This window comes from Pleurodeles waltl, chromosome 12 (genome assembly GCF_031143425.1).
Source record: "Pleurodeles waltl isolate 20211129_DDA chromosome 12, aPleWal1.hap1.20221129, whole genome shotgun sequence".
Classification (NCBI taxonomy): domain Eukaryota; kingdom Metazoa; phylum Chordata; class Amphibia; order Caudata; family Salamandridae; genus Pleurodeles; species Pleurodeles waltl.
Window position 1 is genome coordinate 667,319,194 of NC_090451.1, and position 21,304 is coordinate 667,340,497.

General features: G+C 46.6%; 1 protein-coding gene and 1 long non-coding RNA gene across 8 annotated transcripts in view; one reads left to right on the forward strand and one right to left on the reverse strand.

Moving 5' to 3' along the window:
- Nucleotides 1–21,304, forward strand: part of SEMA6C (semaphorin 6C) — a 269,991-nt gene that overhangs the window by 202,772 nt on the left and 45,915 nt on the right. For all 5 annotated transcript variants that reach the window (XM_069218491.1, XM_069218493.1, XM_069218492.1 and 2 more), the window contains 6 exons: nucleotides 3,535–3,666; nucleotides 7,016–7,171; nucleotides 8,594–8,767; nucleotides 10,555–10,692; nucleotides 14,958–15,035; nucleotides 19,629–19,681. In XM_069218491.1, the coding sequence (XP_069074592.1) occupies nucleotides 3,535–3,666; nucleotides 7,016–7,171; nucleotides 8,594–8,767; nucleotides 10,555–10,692; nucleotides 14,958–15,035; nucleotides 19,629–19,681 (731 nt within the window). The remainder of the gene's footprint in view (nucleotides 1–3,534; nucleotides 3,667–7,015; nucleotides 7,172–8,593; nucleotides 8,768–10,554; nucleotides 10,693–14,957; nucleotides 15,036–19,628; nucleotides 19,682–21,304) is intronic.
- LOC138268645 (uncharacterized) overlaps nucleotides 1–21,304 on the reverse strand; it is a 210,069-nt gene that overhangs the window by 82,810 nt on the left and 105,955 nt on the right. The window lies entirely within an intron of this gene.

Below are 21,304 nucleotides of genomic sequence, written 5' to 3' on the forward strand. Positions count from 1 at the left end.
GAGAGATGTAAACTGGGTGTCAAGAGGTTGGTCAGTAAGTGAAGACCTTCCAGTAGCTGCAGTCTTAGGTCTCCTTGTTAACCTGTGAATGTTTGACTCTAGATCATGGAACCTTCCTAGATGATGGTGTGCTGTCCTGATATTATTTGTAAATTCGTTGTTAGAGGTCTTTCTGTTGATCCTTTAGTCACCTCAGGGAAACCTGAAAGTTGTGCCGCACGTTTTCAAACAAAAACAAAATGTTTTGCTGACTTAAGAGAAGATTAGTGTCAACAAATTGAGGCAAGACTAAATCCTGTTGCAACCTTGTCTCCCCTGAGAAGGAGAACCCTGACATTGCCCTAGAACTCTGATTTAATGATGGTTCCTGCCTGGGGAGGCACGATGGTCCAGGGCTCAGACTATTATACTAGAAGGTGTTGACCACACGTGATGATCCGAACACCTTCTTACGCCATCTCAGTGATGTCAACGGTGAAGAGCAGGAGTTGGACACACGGAACTAGGAAGTTCAGACAGTAATAGAGAGATGGTTCTTCCCCACAGCCAACATTAGAGTACAAGGACCTAATGGGTCCCTTTCACTTTAGCACAGCAATGAATCCTGGACATACCAGGATGCAATGGCTTGCGGAATTCTAGTGCATTGTTACAACGATGCTACCTGCAAGGAAGATGGAGGCCGAGTATGTGGGAGGACTAATGCACTGCCAGACAAGTTTGCACAATCGTTCAGTTGAACAAGTCCTTAATCTCAACACATTTCAGGAGAAACATGAAAGTCACCATTGTAAGTGCAAATTTCAGAGCGCTGGGCTGTGGCGTCGTGGGTTCTAGGCCCACATGGTAAATAAAACACTGAAAGACACACTAAATGTGAGGTTGTATAACTGGGCCTCGAGCACATGCACCAGCAGGTGCGTAAATGCCATTGATGCAGCAGGTGCAGTGCACCAGGGTCTAGAGTCCTGACGGGGCCCATTGAATCCTGATAATTGCTTACCCCAGCCCCCTCGGCCTCCCCCCAACAACACTCAAAGTGGCCATTTTCCTTGCTTAAGGGCCCTATTGCATCCTTGCTATGCTACTGTGCACCGGGTCTTTTTTTATTTTTATTATTGACGGGGTCAGCTGACTTGTGACGTCTGTGGTGGGTGACAGCCCTCGGGGAAGGGCTGATCTGTGACATGTACTTCAGGACACAACCCTGGCGACCAAGTGAGCCTGTGAATTTAACATGATGCAGACATTTGTACACTGGAAGCAAGTTCAATGGGAGGTAACATTCATTCCTCATTACCCGATCTAAAAATTCATCCCTCCTCTAGCCCTCAGACAAACCGTCAAAAACTGGGACACATAAAAAATTCAACACCAGGCCAACTTCTCCCAGCTTGTACACTGAAATCTGTTTGTCATCCCGAATTCCCAGCTGCTGAATACTGCAAAGCGGCTGTCAGTTCATTCCTTTTGCAAACCACAGAAGGAACAGCGTGCCAACTGAAGTGCAAGTGTGTACAACAGGGAACCTGCTCGTTCCACTGCTTTTGCTGATCATTTCTGTAACGGCAATCAGAGCTTTGCAAGCAACCACCAGTGCGGTGGAAAATGAGGGACAGGCGGACATGACGTCACACCTTTAGTGGATGCATTAATCACATGAAGTGAGATCACACTACCAGGGCCTTGCTTCGAGTCCCGGGCAGGTAGCTTATGACGTCACCACTGATGGCCACAAGAGGGTACCAGAAAGCATAAATGGACTAAAAAAATGGCCTGGGTAGTGGAGAGTAGGGAGTACCTCTATGGCAAAACATAATTTGGTGCTTTTGAAATCTTTACACACTCCCTTTAATAACTCAACATTTTTGTGTTTTTTTTCCCTAACAAACTTTGCCGAAAAGCAATCATTGGCTCAAGAATTAGTTACTTACCGGCTCATGAAATGAAAGACATTTTTATTCAGTAGTTAAGTAAGTTTGAAAAATAAACTTTTTAGTTCAAAAGGCTCTAAATTTACAAAAAGAAATAACCTTTTACGCAAGTTGCCGCGCAGAGGCGGGTGTGGTCGGGCCAGCTTTCTCTTGCTAGTTAGGTGTTAAACTGGTATTAAAGTGAAACTTTTGCGTTCCATCATTACCAAGTGTAAACATGGCAAAACAGTTCAGTAATGCCGCTTGCAATTGTGCTGGGCTATGCCGCACAATTTCCACAATCTTGCCGCATAAGGGTTAGTCCGTGTCGCATAACTCGAGAGGCCTTGATCAAAGGTTTACAAAGCAGTTAGGATCTGTATCTCGAGTTAATACTGCCAAGGTTCAGCCGCTGTTCATGCTGTTTACAAGGTATCGTGACCCCTCCTTGCGTAAAGAGATCTCAGTAAATAAAACCGAACACCTCGCGAAGAGTGTTTAAGATTTTATTTATCTGACTTGATCATTCAGGAGGCAGCCCCCGTTTATGACTTCAAGCCCCCGCCGCCGCGGGTCGTTTCCCGCCACCATCGAAAACAACTCCCTGAAACAGCAAAAGGAACACATTAATGACCAACAATTGACGAGAAATACGACTCTGGGAGGGAAAACAAGCTTTCGAGCGCTCGTTAATATATTAGAAAATCAGACGCGAAACGCCGGGACCCGCGGGACGATAAAAAGGAACCGCGGAAAAAGCGCGGGAGATTTACTGCTCCGCTCCGGGGAGGGAGGCAAAACGCAATAACGAAAACGGCCCTAAATGAAGAGCGGTGTGAGCCGGGGGGAGCGGGGCCGTTTAGTGCACGGGCGATCGCTGCCAATGCTTGGTCTGGGTGGGAAGAGGCAGGACCTCAGCGTTGAGGCTGTAGAGACCACCTGGCCTGTACTCTCAGGCCCACCGGAGTTATGCGGCAATGCAGGAGTGTCAAATGGGTTGTCAATAAATACAGCTTCTTTTATTTAACTTGGAACAAAGGCAAATGCAATTATATATTTAACACACTTTTCCACATGCTCGATCTGCTGTGTATTTTCTACATTTCAACCAAAACAATCTACCTAAAACTGATTTCCTTTGCAAAGATTAGCTAGTTGCCTTTCTGTATTTAGATGTTAAACTAGTACTACTTCGATTCAGATTTTGCCCAGGCATCATTAATCCCAAATGAACAAAGTGAAATAATGCAGCCACAAATATGCGTTATGCCTCTTTTTTTTTTTTTTTTTTTTTTGCCACATCAGTCAAGCAAGCCGCATAATTTGGCTCCTTACTGTTGTATAATTCCAGGTGCCTTAATTACACTTCACCCTGCAAGGGCCCCACTTATGAAGTGTCAGCCCTGATTGCGGTAACCCCAGAAATATTGCTTCATAGTTTGTTCTTGCAGGGCAGACTTTGTGTAAACCCTGCACTTTCTCTGGTTGTGTTTGCTGTTACCAGATTAGGGTGAGCTTCTCAGACTGCTTGGTGCGTTTCTCTAGATTAATGCAGCTCTGTTACTGAACTCCCTCCCCCACTGGACTCGTGTTTAATCCTTTCACGTCTCTTCTACCACAGTATCACTGGCTCAGGGGTCTGTGCCTTCTACATGGACGACATCGAGAGAGTTTTCAGCAGCAAGTTTAAGGAGCAAAAGACAACAGAATCCGCCTGGACCCCGATTTCAGAGGACAAAGTCCCCAAACCTAGGTAAGTTACCTTTACTCTTTATTGCATTAAATAAAACAAGTTGCAGGAGAAGGAGCTGAACATGGACACTTTGTCTCCACCTACACAGTGGGTGTATGCATATTGAAAGTTCGTTCCACAGTTGTACTCTGAGCACTGTCATCCCATAAGTAACAAAAAAGTTGACAATGCAGTCCATTTTGGCAAACCTCTTCAATTGACAATGGAAATCATACAAAGGAGAACTCTAACGCAGTCTATGGGGGCAGATCTCCAATCGCCTCACTCGTTACCCCCACTACTAACCTCTTCCCAATCCGTCAGAGTGGTTGAGCTACATCAGTCTCGGCACAGGTTATCTGGGCAATAACACAAAAGATAAACGACCAACTTAATAAAGCAGCCTGCAGGGATTTTCAGAGCTGCCAGCATAACACACTTTATAAAAATGCACATCAGTCTCGCGCACCTCCTCATCCATCACACCGCTAATCGCTGCATGCTATCATACTTTGACAGAGGGCCTCAGTTGCCATCACTTATGACATGGAAACACTTCCCACCGAGGCTCGGTCCACACCCTTTCAAGCACACATCCACCTGTGTGCTCCCTGCGTGGGCAAGCACTTCAGCGCCCAACTAATGGTGGGCTGTGCTATACAAATACCATAGGACAGAGTTACGTATCAGATGTCTTTTAAAGGAGTCCACACAGAAAAGGCTTTTTTAAGAGAGTATAAAATTCTGGGTGAACTTCCTCAATCTTCAGAGTTCCGAGAGAGTATTCTGAATGGTTGGACTTTGGTTTAACAGGTTATGGTTCCCATTTCTCTCCAGAAGTCTAAAACGAGATAAGAAATGGTATATTTCATTCCTTTATTGGGCTAATAGGTTTATTATGGACCATGTTTCCCAAAGCATTAGGCCTCCGTCCTGCACCATCTTTCGTGTGATCAGTAGTTGCTTAATCTTGAGCACAGCATCCACCGGTCACCATTCCTGGCTTGGGGGGCAATCCCACGGGACCAAGTTGTGATATACAGCCTTGTGTTCGTAAAAAATTATGTATCCTTGTCTAAACTTCACATGAAACCTTGTTTAATAAAAGATCTACAAATTAGTTTAGATTTTTGCCTAATAGGATCGTCTGTAGCGGATCACCGTATCTCAGCTCGGGTACCTCCTTAGCCTCATGGGCCCGTACAGGACCCACCCCGTACTTATTATTAAAGATACAGAGGCTGGACATGGAGGCTTTAACCCCTTATTAGTGCGCTGAAAATATCATCCAGTCATCAAACATTATCAAATATACCAATCTTTTAGTGAAGTTGGTTTTTAAATTGTCTGTTTGAAAATACCACTTTTAGAAAGTAGGCATTTTCTTGCTTATACCATTCTGTGACTCTGCCTGTTTGTGGATTATCTGTCTGGGTCAGTTTGACAGTTGGGCTGTTCACACCTCTCTAGACATTGACACAAAAGGGGGCGGGTGTAGCCTGCATATCCTGATGAGCCATCTGAGCTAGAGAGGAGGGAGGAGTGGTCGTTCACACCTGAAAGGACTGTGCCTGCCCTCACACAATGTAGTCTCCGACCCCCTGGTGACTGTCTGGGGCCTGACCTGGACAAGGAAGGATCTTGCACACACTTGAGACTTTGCTTTGAAGTTTGCCAACTTCAAAGGCAGAACTGGGTATAAGAAGAAGAACCAAACCCCCAGACTTTTAGAATCTTTCTGGTATCAAGAGGAACCTCTGCCCAGAAGAGCTGAAGGAGGAGTACTGTCCCTTTGCTGTGTTGCTTTGCTGGACTGGCCCGCAGTTGCTGCTTCTGCCTGAAAAGAGTGCAAAGGGTGAACTTTGCTGTGTGTCTTGCTTGAGAAAATTCTCCAAGGGTTTGGAGTAGAGCTTGCCTCCTGTTGGAAGTCTCAGGGACACCAAAGACTTCAGTTTCCTCGACCTGCAGCACTGGGAACTGTGTGTTTTGTGCTGTTCAAGAGGAGAAACCACTGCGAAACCGCCAACGACGCCACTGGCCTGCACCGTGACCTGCCGACGCCACACGGTGTCGCATTGCCCCGCTTCGCACCACAACCCTGGTCTCACCGACGCAGTCATCGGATGACTTCAGCGAGCCGCTGCTCGCACCGTGACCTGTGGGCCCCGCACTCAGGCATCGCCTGCTCACACCACAGCTTGGTGATCCCCGACGACGACGCTCCTGCTGACACCGGCGCTGCTGCCTGCACCGTGGCCTGTGGACACCGCTCGTGAGGGTCACGAAGCACCTTCCCGTCCTGCACCGCTGGCTTGGGCCTACCGCCAACAGGGCTTCAGCAACGACGACGCCACTGCCTACACCGTGACGTGTGGACACTGCAAGTCGCACCGCCCCGCTTCACACCGCAGCCCTGGTTTCATAGACGCTGCTGGACAGAGTCACCGAGCTGCTGCCTGCACCGTGGCCTGTGGGCACTGCACGTCTCATCGTCCTACTTCGCACCGCAGCCCTGACTGCATCCACGCCGGCGCACCTGACTTCATCAGCCTCAAGGGCCCGATGACTCCTGCACCGACTCCAAACCCAACACCGCAACGTCAGTGACGCCGCCTCTGGAGCTCACCGCGAGGATCACGATACCCTGCAAAACCAAGGTACTGTTTGCGGGTCTTCCTGACACCATAGCTGGCCCGCAACGCCGCTGCCGTCCTGAACTGTTGGTTTTGTTGATCACGACGCAGTGATAGCCCCAGGTGGCGCTATCGACTTCAAGAAACTGTAGTTTTGAGTAAATTTTGCATAATTCATATTTTTCTTACTGTCTGTTGGATCCTTATCGTATTTGGTCTTGTTTTATATAGATAAATATTGGCCTATTTTTCTAAAACTGGTGTGGTGTCCTTTTGTAGTGTTTTCAATGTATTACTGTGTGTTATGTGCAAATGCTTTACACATTGCTTCTGAGATAAGCCTGTTATCTGAGCAGGTATCTCCCTAATCCTGACTAGAGTGAGGGTCCCTACTTGGACAGGTAACTGCCAGCTAGAGACCCCATTTCTAACCGACCCTATGTCAGAATTCAGTACTGCCGAGAGCCCTCGCCTAACTCTAAGTCGAGAAGAGATGTAAATATGTTACAATGTTAAATAGTAGTGAAGCCAATAATGTCCCACTGTTTTGCTCCATGGAACAATGCACCTCTTTTGATGTCTTGTCCACCACCATACAAGAAGCTAGAGATCTCGCCAGGAGTGAGAGTAGTGAGCAGGTAATGAAAGGAATAGGTCTGGGTTTCACGATCAGCAGAGTGTCATGTACTTACCGACAATGGATTTTAATGGCTGACTTAGTTTGTCCTCTCCCTCAGACCTGGCTGTTGTGCAGGGTTTGGTGCTGCCGCCGCATACAAATCTTCTGCTGAGTTCCCAGACGAGACCCTGGCGTTTATCAAATCCTTCCCCCTCATGGATGAGGCCGTGACCTCCATCACCGAGAAACCCTGGTTCACCAAAACTACCAGCCGGTGAGTAAAAAGGGACAAAGCGAGACTGGCAAGTGTAAGAAGGTGTTGTGGGAGGAATGGTGATCAGATATAGTGGGACGTGATCAACCGTGGTTAGGAAGAGCTTGATGGTGGAACATGATCAACCGTGGTTAGGAAGAGCTTGATAGGTGTGCAACACTAGAGGAAAAAAGGGTTGGGAGTAAGTCTTGGATGGGGTGGTAAGTGAGTTTGAAAGGTTCATTAGCATGGTATTAAATTAGGATTAGGGTTGGTAGGGAAGTTTTGAGAAATGTTAAAATCCCTGTGCACAGATGATTTGACTAGCATTAAATTTACCACACGTTTCTGTGATATCTAGTAACATTTCCCCGTAATTACCAATTTCGTTGCATCCTTTTAATCAGTTCTGATTTTGAACCCTGCTGTCCAGTTTCTCAGCGATGCCATTTTAACCATTCTGATGCTATCTGGCCTTATTTCTGTGATGGTGTATAACGGGATTCTAGTATTTACATCTAAAAATGTTTGTCTGCATCAAACTACGAAGACCAAGAACTTTCAGGTTCAAGTCGGTATCTCAGTTCCCTGCTGTATCCCACTCAGTGTTTTGATGTTGAGTTTTGCAGGGATTCCTTCCATCAAAAAGGCCAGAAGTGGTGGCCGGTCCTTCAGACTCTAATGCTGCTAAACTCTGGAACTCATTACCCCCTTCCCCTGCGGACAGCTAAGCTGGAACCTCCTTTTCGTAAACTCTTAAAAACCTGGCATTTTGACTGCTGCTGCCCTTAGTTTCCTTTGACCAGCTAGCTACGCACTAATTAGCGCTGGTATGCCTACGGGTAGCTATGCGCTCTATAAGTGTCCTGTAGAATAGAAATGAGTACAGGTTGGCGATTTAAGAAGTTTGTAGGGCTGTGGGACAGTCAGTCACATGATTGCTTGCAGCGAGCCCTCTGCACTTTGTACGCGAGCGTGTGCTTTGAGATCTTCAGCCTTCTTCTTGGACTTGATGTGCAATGGCTCCGACTCCCGTGCCTTGGAGAATTATTGGATTGTATAGTCTGCAGTTTTGGTTCAGCCACCTTTAGCCATTGGCTTCTTTGGCCCAGGAAATTTCAGCCATTGGCTTGAGACATTGTCAATCACATATACATCAATCAATCTGCAGAAATATTTTAATCTCACCTTTCTGTTGGCAGTATGTGTGTATTCCTTCGTCTATGCTGAAATGAGTGACTGTGTTCATCTGTGGAGTAAGCCTTTCCATAATGCATAATCATTTATGATACCCATCTATTGTATATACAAATAGATTTTTGTTTTTAATTGTTGTGCACTACAGAAGGTTTAGTCTATTACTTGTTTTGTGAGCATCGAACCTGTTTTGCCAGTGCATACATATGTGGGATAGTCACTGTCTCCTGGCCCTGTCCATTCTAGGTTTAAGCTGACCCACATTGCTGTGGACACGACCGCCGGCCCCTATAGAAACTACACCGTGCTGTTCCTTGGATCCGAGGACGGGAAGGTGCTGAAGGTGCTTTCTGGTACAACTGAGAATTCAACCGTAGAAACCCTGCTGCTGGAGGAGATCGGCGTCTACAACCCTGCCAAGTGAGTGCAGGCATGGCTCGCATCCACGCGGCCACCAGAATCAATACTGTTCCGCACATCAAAGGGCAAGTCATAATGAAGGATTAGGCACATCTGTTCTATGGATAGATTTTCCGCTTACTGCTATATTTTTTTTATACCAACATTTCCTCACCCATTTAATAGAAGGAATGCCAGTCAGGCATGATAAATTTGATACTAGTTTTAACTAGAGCATAGATACTCAGACATTTTCGCATGGGCCAAAATGTACGGTCTGTTAGGAGTTTCATTCCATACCGCCACCTTCAAAATTACACAGCTAACAGTTTTAAGAGATTAGGTCGGGCCTTTCTGTTGTGATGCTTTTTGTGGCTTGCCAAGAACATAGAGGGGGCTTTAAGCCACTGTCCAACATTGCTTGGCTTTCTTGTCATTTCCATCTGCCTGCGTCTTGTATATGTCCCAGCTTGTCATGCTTTGCTGGCATATACGTTTGCACTGCTTGCTTTTCATGCATACCTTTAGTCTTTTGTGTTTAGCACTCCATGAGGGTGCATGCGTTTTTTGAGCTGTCTCCTTCGTGTACTTCTCTCCCCCAGCACTCCGTGTTGCTATTTATATCATCCACCCTCTCCTAATGCATTCACCTAGGCGCTTCTCCCCATTGCCTCACCTCGCCTTCAATGTTGGATTCACCCCACCTGCAACCATCTCTCTCCCTGTTGTTTTCCCCACTGCATCCTCCTTGTTGCTTTTTCCGACCCAAAGGTTACTTACTTGTCCACCCCAACTCCTTCCGTCTTGCTTCCACATCCCCTTTTGCTTAGACGTCCACTTTCATGTCCGGTGTTGGTTCCGGCACACAGTGCAGTAGGATATTCCATCGACTTGCTAACTGTAATGGGAAGATTTACATCTGTCCATGGACTGAGTTGTTTCATTGACCCACATCTCCCACGGAGAAGATTCTATGTTGGGACAGCTCCACAGATACCGCACCTCTTTCGGGGCCTCCTGCAAGGATTAATTCCCTCTACTGGGGATTGGCCAATCCACTGGGGCTGTTTCATGAGTCCCTCTCCCTTGCCACAGTCTGTTCTGTGGATCTTCTCCATTTGCACCTGATGTTCATGAATACAACCTCTCTGCTGGGAGTTGTTCATTAATCCACTATCTGACTGGTGTTCAGCTGAGCACATAACTCTGTTGGAAACTGTTACTCTGATCCAGCTCCTCAGCAGGGAGCTGTTCATGAATTAATTCTCTGACTGGAGCTGTTCCTCTGAATCACATCCCTGCTGAGGGCTGTACTATGGATGCACCCCTTCCGCTGCGAGAATTTTCCAAATAAAGCAATTCTTCTAGGAGATATTCCCAGGATACACCGTTTCTGCTGACCACTGTTCCCTCAGTCCACAACTGCGACAGGGGGCTATTCTATGATGCAACAACCCCTACCTGAAGCTTTTATGGCTTCATCAAAACTGCTGGGTGATGCTCCATGGATTGATCAAATCCACCTTCAGTAATGCAGTTCCAGGTACAAATGCTACTTATGGGATTGGCAGATGGACTGACTCAATGCAGGGTCCCAGTGTATTTTCCTTTAGCCATCTCTCCTTTTAATGAGAGCCATTCATGAGAAGTGTTGCATCCGGTCTGTTCGCTCCAACACATTTCTGCCGTGTTACCTCTCAGTGGAAACTATCCTTGTCCCCTGGTGTCACTAAGCACAAAGTTCTGGGTTCGGTCTCCTGAAAGGTCTGCTCAAGTGATTCAGTTGGTTACCTTTATGTTCTTTCCAGGTGTAGTGTCAAGCGAGAGGACCGCAGAATCTTGGGTCTGCAGTTGGACAAGGACCGGCAGGCGCTGTACGTGGCCTTTACCAGCTGTGTCATCCGTGTGCCCCTGAGCCGTTGTGAGACTTTTGGCAGCTGTAAGAAGTAAGTTCAGACTGTCTTCTGACAGGCCTGGGGGGGGGGGGGGTCACACTCACAATGAAAATCTGGAGACCTTTATATAACCATTTGCAGTGGTCTTCTTATTGTTTAGAGCTTTTGGTATGGTTGACGGAGGGAGAGATGTGCTTTATTAACTCTGTTAGGTTGCACAGTTTTTGTGTAGCTCCTTGATCACCAAATACTTTACCTTTTAGCACAATAGAGGCATTAATTTAAGTTTTCCTTTAACGTCTGTGGCCTCACCTGAGAGCTAAGCTCATTATGTGATCTACAAAGTTGGGGTTGGCATGTTACTGTGCCTGTAGGTATGTTGGGAGAAAACCCAAAGAATTTACTGTGCCAGGGGTCGGTGGGTTGTGTGACCCTCTGCCATTTCCAGTGCATGAACGGTTGGTAATGGTTGTGAATGAGAACGTGTGCGCTGTGGTCTCCTTATATGTGTACCTTTGGTTGATGAGCTCTGCTGGTGTGAGTCGTCGTTTGGTCACCGAGGAGTGCTGAGCAGACCAAACTGATATGATGTGTTCAGAAGCGGTTTGACTGATGGTTGTGTGTGTGGGGGTATGTTTTTGTGGTGTTGTGAAATAGTGCCTTGATTGGCAGGGTTTGAAATGGGTAGTTTTGCTGTGGAGTGTCTTCATGGTGAAGTAGGGTGTTATGAGGTGAGTGTGCTTGTTGGGTTATGTTGTTTGCAACATGTGTTAAATTGGTTGTCAGTGTCCTGCTGAGCCCTATTGAACCATATGTGATGTGGTGTGGAATGGGTGGTGTGCTGTCTGTAGGAGTGTTGAAACCTGGTGTATAGTGTCCTATTGAGAAGAGGCATGATGTTGCACTGGGTGACAAGTGGGGAGAAAAAGGTGCATGGAGAGAAGTCAGGAAGAATGGGGGGGAGAAGTAAGGCGAGCATGGACAAAAAGAGAAAAGGGAGGAAGAGTATGGAAGTGAGAGGAGGAAGCTGAAAAGACTGGAGAGGATTGAGGAGAAGGGATAGGGGTTTAGGGAGATTGCAGGGGAAAAAGAGGAGGAGACAAGAGCGTGAGAGATGGAGACAAGAGATTACCTAGGAGAGGATGTGGATGTAGAAGGGAGAGACAATGAAAAGGGAACAGAGGAAGGAAGAGTGAAAGGGAGCCAAAAAAGGGATGGGGTTGTGTAGGAAGTTGGCTCTGTATGTGCTATTTCAAAGTAAGGAATAGCATGCACAGAGTCCAAGGGTTCCCCTTAGAGGTAAAATAGTGGTAAAAAGAGATAATACTAATGCTCTATTTTGTGGTAGTGTGGTCGAGCAGTAGGCTTATCCAAGGAGTAGTGTTAAGCATTTGTTGTACATACACACAGACAATAAATGAGGTACACACACTCAGAGACAAATCCAGCCAATAGGTTTTGTTATAGAAAAATATATTTTCTTAGTTTATTTTAAGAACCACAGGTTCAAATTTTACATGTAATAGCTCATTTGAAAGGTATTGCAGGTAAGTACTCTAGGAACTTTGAATCATTACTTTAACATGTATACTTTTTACATAAAACACAATAAGCTGTTTTAAAAGTGGACACTTAGTGCAATTTTCACAGTTCCTGGGGGAGGTAAGTTATTGTTAGTTTCAACAGGTAAGTAAGGCACTTACAGGGTTCAGTTCTTGGTCCAAGGTAGCCCACCGTTGGGGGTTCAGAGCAACCTCAAAGTTATCACACCAGCAGCTCAGGGCCGGTCAGGTGCAAAGGTCAAAGAGGTGCCCAAAACACATAGGCTATAATGGAGAGAAGGGGGTGCCCCGGTTCCAGTCTGCCAGCAGGTAAGTACCCGCGTCTTCGGAGGGCAGACCAGGTTTTTTTTTTAGGGCACCGGGGGGGACACAAAGTAGCACAGAAAGTACACCCTCAGCAGCGCGGGGGCGGCCGGGTGCAGTGTGCAAACATGCGTCGGGTTTCCTTCAGTTTTCAATGGGAGACCAAGGGGTCTCTTCAGCGATGCAGGCAAGGGGGGGGCTCCTCGGGGTAGCCACCACCTGGGCAAGGGAGAGGGCCTCCTGGGGGTCACTCCTGCACAGAAGTTCCGTTTCTTTAGGGGCTGGGGGCTGTGGGTGCAGGGTCTTTTCCAGCCGTCGGGAAATGGAGTTCAGACAGTCGCGGTCAGGGGGAGCCTGGGGATTCCCTCTGCAGGCGTCGCTGTGGGGGCTCAGGGGGGACAACTTTGGTTACTCACAGTCGTAGAGTCGCCGGAGGGTCCTCCCTGAGTTGGTTGTTCTCCACCAGTCGAGTCGGGGTCGCCGGGTGCAGTGTTGCAAGTCTCACGCTTCTTGCGGGGAATTGCAGGGGTCTTTAAATCTGCTCCTTGTAACAAAGTTGCAGTTCTTTTGGAGCAGTGCCGCTGTCCTCGGGAGTTTCTTGTCTTTTTCGAAGCAGGGCAGTCCTCAGAGGATTCAGAGGTCGCTGGTCCCTTGGAAAGCGTCGCTGGAGCAGGTTCTTTGGAAGGCAGGAGACAGGCCAGTAAGTCTGGGGCCAAGGCAGTTGGTGTCTTCTGTTCTTCCTCTGCAGGGGTTTGTCAGCTCGGCAGTCCTTCTTCTTGAAGTTGCAGGAATCTGACTCTTTAGGTTCAGGGAAGCCCTTAAATACTAAATTTAAGGGCGTGTTTAGGTCTGGGGGGTTAGTAGCCAATGGCTACTAGCCCTGAGGGTGGGTACACCCTCTTTGTGCCTCCTCCCAAGGGGAGGGGGTCACATCCCTAATCCTATTGGGGGAATCCCCCATCTGCAAGATGGAGGATTTCTAAAAGTTAGAGTCAGCTCAGGACACCTTAGGGGCTGTCCTGACTGGCCAGTGACTCCTCCTTGTTATTCTCATTATTTTCTCCCGCCTTGCCGCCAAAAGTGGGGGCCGGGGCCGGAGGGGGCGGGCAACTCCACTAGCTGGAGTGTCCTGCGGGGCTGTGACAAAGGGGTGAGCCTTTCAGGCTCACCGCCAGGTGTTACAGCTCCTGCCTGGGGGAGGTGTTAGCATCTCCACCCAGTGCAGGCTTTGTTACTGGCCTCAGAGTGACAAAGGCACTCTCCCCATTGGGCCAGCAACATCTCTAGTGTGGCAGGCTGCTGGAACCAGTCAGCCTACACAGATAGTCGGTTAAGTTTCAGGGGGCACCTCTAAGGTGCCCTCTGTGGTGTATTTTACAATAAAATGTACACTGGCATCAGTGTGCATTTATTGTGCTGAGAAGTTTGATACCAAACTTCCCAGTTTTCAGTGTAGCCATTATGGTGCTGTGGAGTTCGTGTAAAACAGACTCCCAGACCATATACTCTTATGGCTACCCTGCACTTACAATGTCTAAGGTTTTGCTTAGACACTGTAGGGGCACAGTGCTCATGCACTGGTACCCTCACCTATGGTATAGTGCACCCTGCCTTAGGGATGTAAGGCCTGCTAGAGGGGTGTCTTACCTATACTGCATAGGCAGTGAGAGGCTGGCATGGCACCCTGAGGGGGAGTGCCATGTCGACTTACTCATTTTGTTCTCACTAGCACACACAAGCTGGTAAGCAGTGTGTCTGTGCTGAGTGAGGGGTCTCTTAGGGTGGCATAATACATGCTGCAGCCCTTAGAGACCTTCCCTGGCATCAGGGCCCTTGGTACCAGAGGTACCAGTTACAAGGGACTTATCTGGATGCCAATTGTGGAATCAAAAGTACAGGTTAGGGAAAGAACACTGGTGCTGGGGCCTGGTTAGCAGGCCTCAGCACACTTTCAATTCAAAACATAGCATCAGCAAAGGCAAAAAGTCAGGGGGTAACCATGCCAAGGAGGCATTTCCTTACAGGTTGGGAAATAGACTTTAGCAAAACTAATGCAGTAAGATAGCATCATATAAGAGTGTCTAAGACTTCCTGGATTGACGCATGTTGGAGACTGTACATTATGTCAAATGGTGATAGTGTAGCTGTCTGCTTAATGTCTGATTTTTGCACTTAGCGTTGTGCCTGTGTTGCTGTGGTACTTTTAGAGCATACATCTGATGATCTCTTCAGAGTACTGTTGACGAACAAGTTGATATCCTCTGCCTATCGGTTCTGGTCCGGTGTGGAGCTGCTTGTGATGTCAAAAATGTAGCACATATTGGTTCCTTGGAACTGGAATTTTAAGTTTATTACATATTTGAATGAGGGTGCCAGTAATCTGGTCAGTTTTCATATTTCTTGGCAAAATTGTGCCTCCTTTCACTCTGTTTTTGTTTTCGCTGCTTTCAGGAACTGTTTGGGATCACGAGACCCATATTGCGTCTGGCTGAAGACTGGCTTGTGCGCAGCCTATGAGGTGGACATGAGGTGAGAGGGCCACTGTGTCATCCATGTAACTCCCACAAATATTCTATGTACCTCATGAATCTTATATATCTTCTAAATGGGCCAAAATCCACCATATGAATCCTCTAAGTATAACCAAAGTGCATCTTCTGTGCACCTCCACAAGCACAGAGAATGCATCCCATCCTATATTGTCAATGTACTCTGGTGCATATTCCTCATACATCATCTACATAGCTCCTCGTTTATCCATATTACCATATGTGCTTGGTCTATAATTCTGTATTCTGCCAAGTGTATTGTCTTTGTACCTTCAGAGTTTATGTATAGTCTACTAATAGCTGCCAATACTCCCAACGCCTTCCTGTGTTGTCTCCAGTGGCGCCTGCCACTGAATGGGGGTGGCGGGATGTAGCGTCAGGCAGGTTGGGGGGGGGGTGTTAAGTTAAAAAAAACAACAACAAAAAAAACACACTGACCTCCTTTGGGAGACGCGGTTCATCTCCCCTCCGTCCTCTTCCCGGCAACACGCATGCTCTCAGCCAATCACAACGCTGCAGTCACTAGCATGACTGGTGATTGGTCTGAATGGCCTGCTTTGGCGCTCAGATTAGGAGTGGAAGCCTGTGCATATTCTCCACTCGGCTGTGCAATGCAACCGGTTAGAGTACATGCAAAGTGCGCACGTCTATTTGGCCGGCTAAACACGGCAGGCCAACAGACATGTGCATTTTATGGGGCACATACCCCTCCTCCATCCCAGCCCTGCCCCCTTATTCCCAGGAGAAATAAAATGATAATAAGTTATCCTTTTATTTTTGCTAAAATCCAGTGGGGCGCTGCTCCTCCGTCTTAGTGGCGGAGCCACCACTGGTTGTCTCTAGAGTCTCCCTAAATATCTCGTCCTTAAGTTGCTTCTTTATCTTCTGTACACCTCACCTGTACACTTTGGCATTTGTGGCCTATTATCTGTATACACCTGTGTGATGCACTGCATGTTTTTTCATATATACACACTGCATGTATGAAACCTACTCTATGCCATCTGTGTACTTCTGCTCACATTGACCCTATATGTAAAAATATAGATGCACTTTTGTGTTTGTGTGTATGTATGTGTGTGTGTTTGTGTATATATAGCATGAAAAAAAGATTAAATAATGTAGTTAGGTATGGTAATTAGATCTTAGTTTACGGTAAAAAAAAAAAAAGAAATTCGCAGAAAAAACAAGGGTTAAAGTGACGTTCTAGTTGGGTGTTAAAATGAGATAACAACTAAAGTTTAATAAGCCAAAACCCACTGAAAATCGCCAGTGATAGCTTATTGAGCTAACTGCTAACTATACCTTGTGACTTCATATATTGCATCACTCATTTATGGCAGGGTAGTTGATTAGTGTTGGGGGTGAGTGGCTTTAAAAGATGCCCTGAGACCTACCGGTTCTGGTTGGTTGACACGCAGGGAGTGTTGATGCTCTACTTACAAGGATGGAAGGTTAGGCTGACAAGCCGGTAGTGCTTGTGGTCTGCTGACATGCCGGTGGGAACTCTGCTGTCAAGCAGGGCCAGGAAATGACCCCCCCAGAAACTCAACACTACACAACACGCAAAACCGAGAATAACAAGGTTATCCACAGATGCAAAAAAAAAAAAAATGAACAAAAAAATCAATCCCAGTGAGTGCTGGTGAAGACTTTCCTGAAATGTGCTGAGGCTGGGGTTCATGCAGCTCTCCGAGGAAGGGGCGGGATGTAAAGACATGCGTCAGCACATAAGTAGCAGGTGTAAGCGGCGGAAGGACGTTATTACCGCTCAGTGACGTCCCTGATAGCTCATCTGTGGAACTGCACACAAGCAGATTTTACTAAGTACCCCTTTTTCTAGGAAACTTAATTTGGGCTCAGTAAGCGGTGTACCAGAGAAAAGCTGTGAAATAAAACAATTGACTCTGCCTTCCGCTACTAAATCGATATTTTTTTTTTTTTTTTTTTTTAAATCTATAAAGCACACGTGGCACAGTTTCGCACTTATCAAATTGAATTAGTTCCTCTTGCACTGCTGGCACTGTCCACTCTTCCTTGAACAGTGTCACTTCCTGTGTTCGTCTAGGCCTTCTCAATTATGTGTCTTCCTGTGTTTATTTTCTGTAGCACATAAGCTGAGTTTTGACCTTCTTCTCAGCAGTGTTGCTATCTATATTTATGTATCAAACAACAGCCTGGGACACTCTTGTACTTTATTAATTCTTCTTCCTGTATTAAGTCTGTGAAGTACTTACTGTATTAAGTCTCTCTAGTACAGGAGGACACTGTCCTGCCCTCCCTGGAAAAATTTTACTTTCTGGATTGGTGTCTGCAGCACAGAAGTTACATTGGGGCCTTTTATTCACTGCTTTCACTTCCTCTCTTCACCACCCAGTGATCTAGAAGCGTGTATTTCATGTTCATGTCATCCAGGGTACTGTAGAGCCCTCTCAGAAGGAATATTCTCTGTAGGCCAAAGAGCACCGTTGAGCCAACCCTGCAATGCAGTCAAGTCCGACTGTATAGACCTCTCCGTAGCCCACATAGCACTTGGATGTCGTTGGGCTTTTTTTTTTTCCCAAACCCCTATTTGTATTTCAAGGTAGGGGAAATGTGGCAAAGCCAACTTGACATCTTTTTACCTTTCTGCAATATATTCAATACATCAGGACACATGCAATGACTTCTCTTCGAATCGTCTCATTCTTGTATGGGCCTCCACATTTACTAATACAGAGCTACAGAGGTGCATCCGAAGCAGGGCCCAGTAACTGAAGACAGTAGCAGTCTGGCCAAGAATGAAGACCTGGTCTGACAGATGTTCTTCTGTAAGGCCAGTTTTCTTATTTGCTGATTTTGTTGACAAATAATGTTCTGCATAAACCAGCAGGTTCCATTGGTTTGGTGGGTGGAGCTGCTCAGGCCAGGAGATACATCTTCTGCAGTTGGGGTATGTGGCGTGCGCTCCTGGGCAGAACTCATCAGCATATGTGTGAGGAGTTGTGGCTAGAACTGCCGACTTTGGAACCTGGAGGCCCAGCTTGAAATCACACCCTCTGCACTTGACTCAACATCATGTGATTCTAGCAAAATCACTCTAGCTCCCTGTACCTAAGTGTGAAATGTATTTGTATGTGCACAGTCAAGTCACAGGCGCATTTCCCACAACTTTTCTCTGCTCACTTCTAGGTACACCAGTAAAAGTTACTAAAGAATGAAGCAGCTTAACATTGCAGTTCCTTCTTTTTCATTGGCTGGGTCCCCACAACTTTCTCCAAAGGTCCACTGTGCTGTTTCTTCTGATAGGCTAGGTAGGCATACACAGTGTCCTTGTAAATTTATAACGTTGTTGGACAGTAGCTAGCATCAAAACATTAGCTCGGTCTCTACAAAGGACGAACAAGAAACCTTCTTTTACAAAATATTCTTAACAAGGCAGTGCTGCACCCTGGAATAGGTGTCACCTGTTTCATATCATCTCGATGATGGCTTTCAACCATTTCAGGTTCTACAACCAACAGCTGCAGCTGACACATATTTTTACTTTACATATAATAAAAATAGGTCCCAAGTCCCAATATGGTTACCTGCAGGTTCAAAGCTCGCTGCAAGCTGTCTAGTGACCCGGTTAGTTAATAATTAAATACATGCATAAAAATGCAATAATTATGGAATTGCCATTTTCTGTTGGAACGCTGCCACACTTAAAAATGAGAAATAATAAAATATTTAACTGCACAGGATGAATAGCTATCCCTAACCAAAAGCACAAACGAGAACAAAAGAATAAATTGACCAGAACTTAACCCACCCTCCCGAAACCCCCCTACCTGCAGCAGTATGGGCGGGGAACAGTATTGGCTGCAAACAGTAAGCGCTTCCTAATACAGCTTGCTATTTTAAAACATTAATGCTGTGATACTAAAAATCCCTATTGTCCTGCAGCTGGATAAGATGACCAAATAGTATATATTTTTTCAAACCCGCTGGAATGCCTTGCTTTCCACTCCGCAGGGGTGCGTGCAGACTAAAGTTTATTGCGCCCTTAGTCGGATCCAGAATGACTGTCTTTTACGATCTGGACCTCACCAGACTTGTAAAACATAGGCTCTTCTGCTCTTTTCCATCAGTAGTAATTTTTTTATATCCTGTTGGTGTCAACAGAGGACATTTTTTAAATCTTTTCCAAAGTTTGCTCTAGTTCACCCCAAGTTCTCTGAATAGTGGTACCTTCTTATGGAGCAGAAGCACTCTCAGCAAAGTAAAATGAGACGAGGGGGGGGCCGAGCTTCTGACTATCTGCATGCCAAGTGTAGGAATGGTACGGCTTTTGTAGGTTTGAGGTTTGTGTTTGCAACAAAATGAGCTGCCCAGATGGATCCACTGGTCACTAAGGGTATAATAGCAGTTCATCGGGTGAGCTGGGAGTCCTTATTTGTAGAGAAATTAAGATTCAATGGGTCACTTGGTCATTATGTGCTAACAAATGGTCTGGCTGTATTGGTCTCTCAATCATTACCCCTTGAGAAATGGCTACCTGTGGCCAAAGCTCATGGCATCTTGTTTTTTTTTCCTTCGTGTGTACTTGCAGGACCCCGTTTGAGCAGGATGTGAAGCACACTATGCAACTTGGAGGATGTCAAGGTGAGTGCAGAGAACAACGAAACCTGACCACTGCTTCTACAAGCTGCATGTCCAGCATGCCTGACAACCCACCCCATGACATCTTGAGAAAGACTACGGTGTGAGAGGAAGGATACTAGGCTGATCCCTCTCACCCTGACCATCACAGTAGATCCTGGGGTCATCAAGATAGCCCCTCACACTGGGGTCTCATCACCCCCCTTAACTCAGCAGTATTGGACCTAACCACAGGGAAAGCTTTAGCAGTCTGGTCCCTCAGTGTGGGCTCCCCACCTGGGAGAAACTGTTACAAGACTGGTCCCTCACACTAGGGCCACTCTAGGTTAAATATTAGCAGGTTGCTCTGTCACACTGGTGGGAGGAGATGGTACGTGTCCCCTCACATGAAAGCCTCCCACCCTGCACGAAGTGTCACAATCAGGACTCTTCTCCACTGGGGCAAGAGTTAGCAGGCTGATGCTTTACCTTGCAGTATCTTGTCCCCAGGGAGGGGTGGGAGGATAGTTCAGGATTCCTGTTGGGTACTCCTCTGGTAGAGGAAGAGTTACTGGGCTGTATCCGCCCCATGTTCTTAGTGGTTTAGCAGTTGTAGATAAAATGTAAAGGCGCACACTCACGTTGGGGGCTGTTCTTTGGGGCTGTCAAGGGTTAACAGGCCAGGCTTTCACTTTTGTGGGCTCTTGTCCTTGGAGGAGGATATGAAGCACAAAACTCACAATGGTGTCTCCTCTACTGGGGAAGCATTATGTGCTAGGACACACTTTAGAGACTCCACTTCTAGGGAAGCATCACCAATAGATACAAGACACATTAGAGGCTCTTCCTCTGGGAACATGACTTCCTCAGAGCCACATTAGTGACCTCCTTCTGAGCAACTATTATGGCAATGGCCCTCACATTAGCGGCTTTTCCTCAGAGGAAGATTTATCTTCTAAGACCTTACTAAGGAGGCTCATTTTGTAGGGAAGTATTACCACGATGTATTAGACACTTTGAAACATTTTCATCTGGGTAAGCACTACTAGTTAGGACTCGCATAGAGGGTTGGGAAGCATTTCCAGGCTACACCTTCACAATAAAGACTCATGTCCTGGACAAAAGGATTAACAAGCCGGAGCCTCACACTAGGAGAGATGGAGGCAGGGCTAGCAAAACATTGGGATTGTCTCCTAGGACAAAAGGAGATGGGACAACTGTTCTGGACAGAAAAATCAAAGGGACACTGGAGACAATACCCAATCATGGGGGAAGAGGGGTTATACAGACTCTCACATGGGTGTGTTATCTTCTTGGCCTCTGGTAGATAGTTTCTAGGATGGACCTTCAAACAAAATTTTGACCCTAGCCCACACTCGTGAAAGTGTATCCTACCATGCCCTCACAGCACCGTTGGGCCAGTCTCATGGAGTCAAAGAGGAAGGGTTACCGTACAGGGACCTCATAGTGAGGGTTTTGAAATTGCCAGGTTGGTGCTGAATAGCCCCATGTCAAGCTGCCCTGCGTCTGAAAGACCAGTCTGGCCAAAGAGTAGTTTGCCGATTGTTTGAAGCGCCAGACTTTATGCCTGTGTAAAACTGGATATTTTGACGCTTCCTGACGACAAAATTATTCCGTATTGAAAAT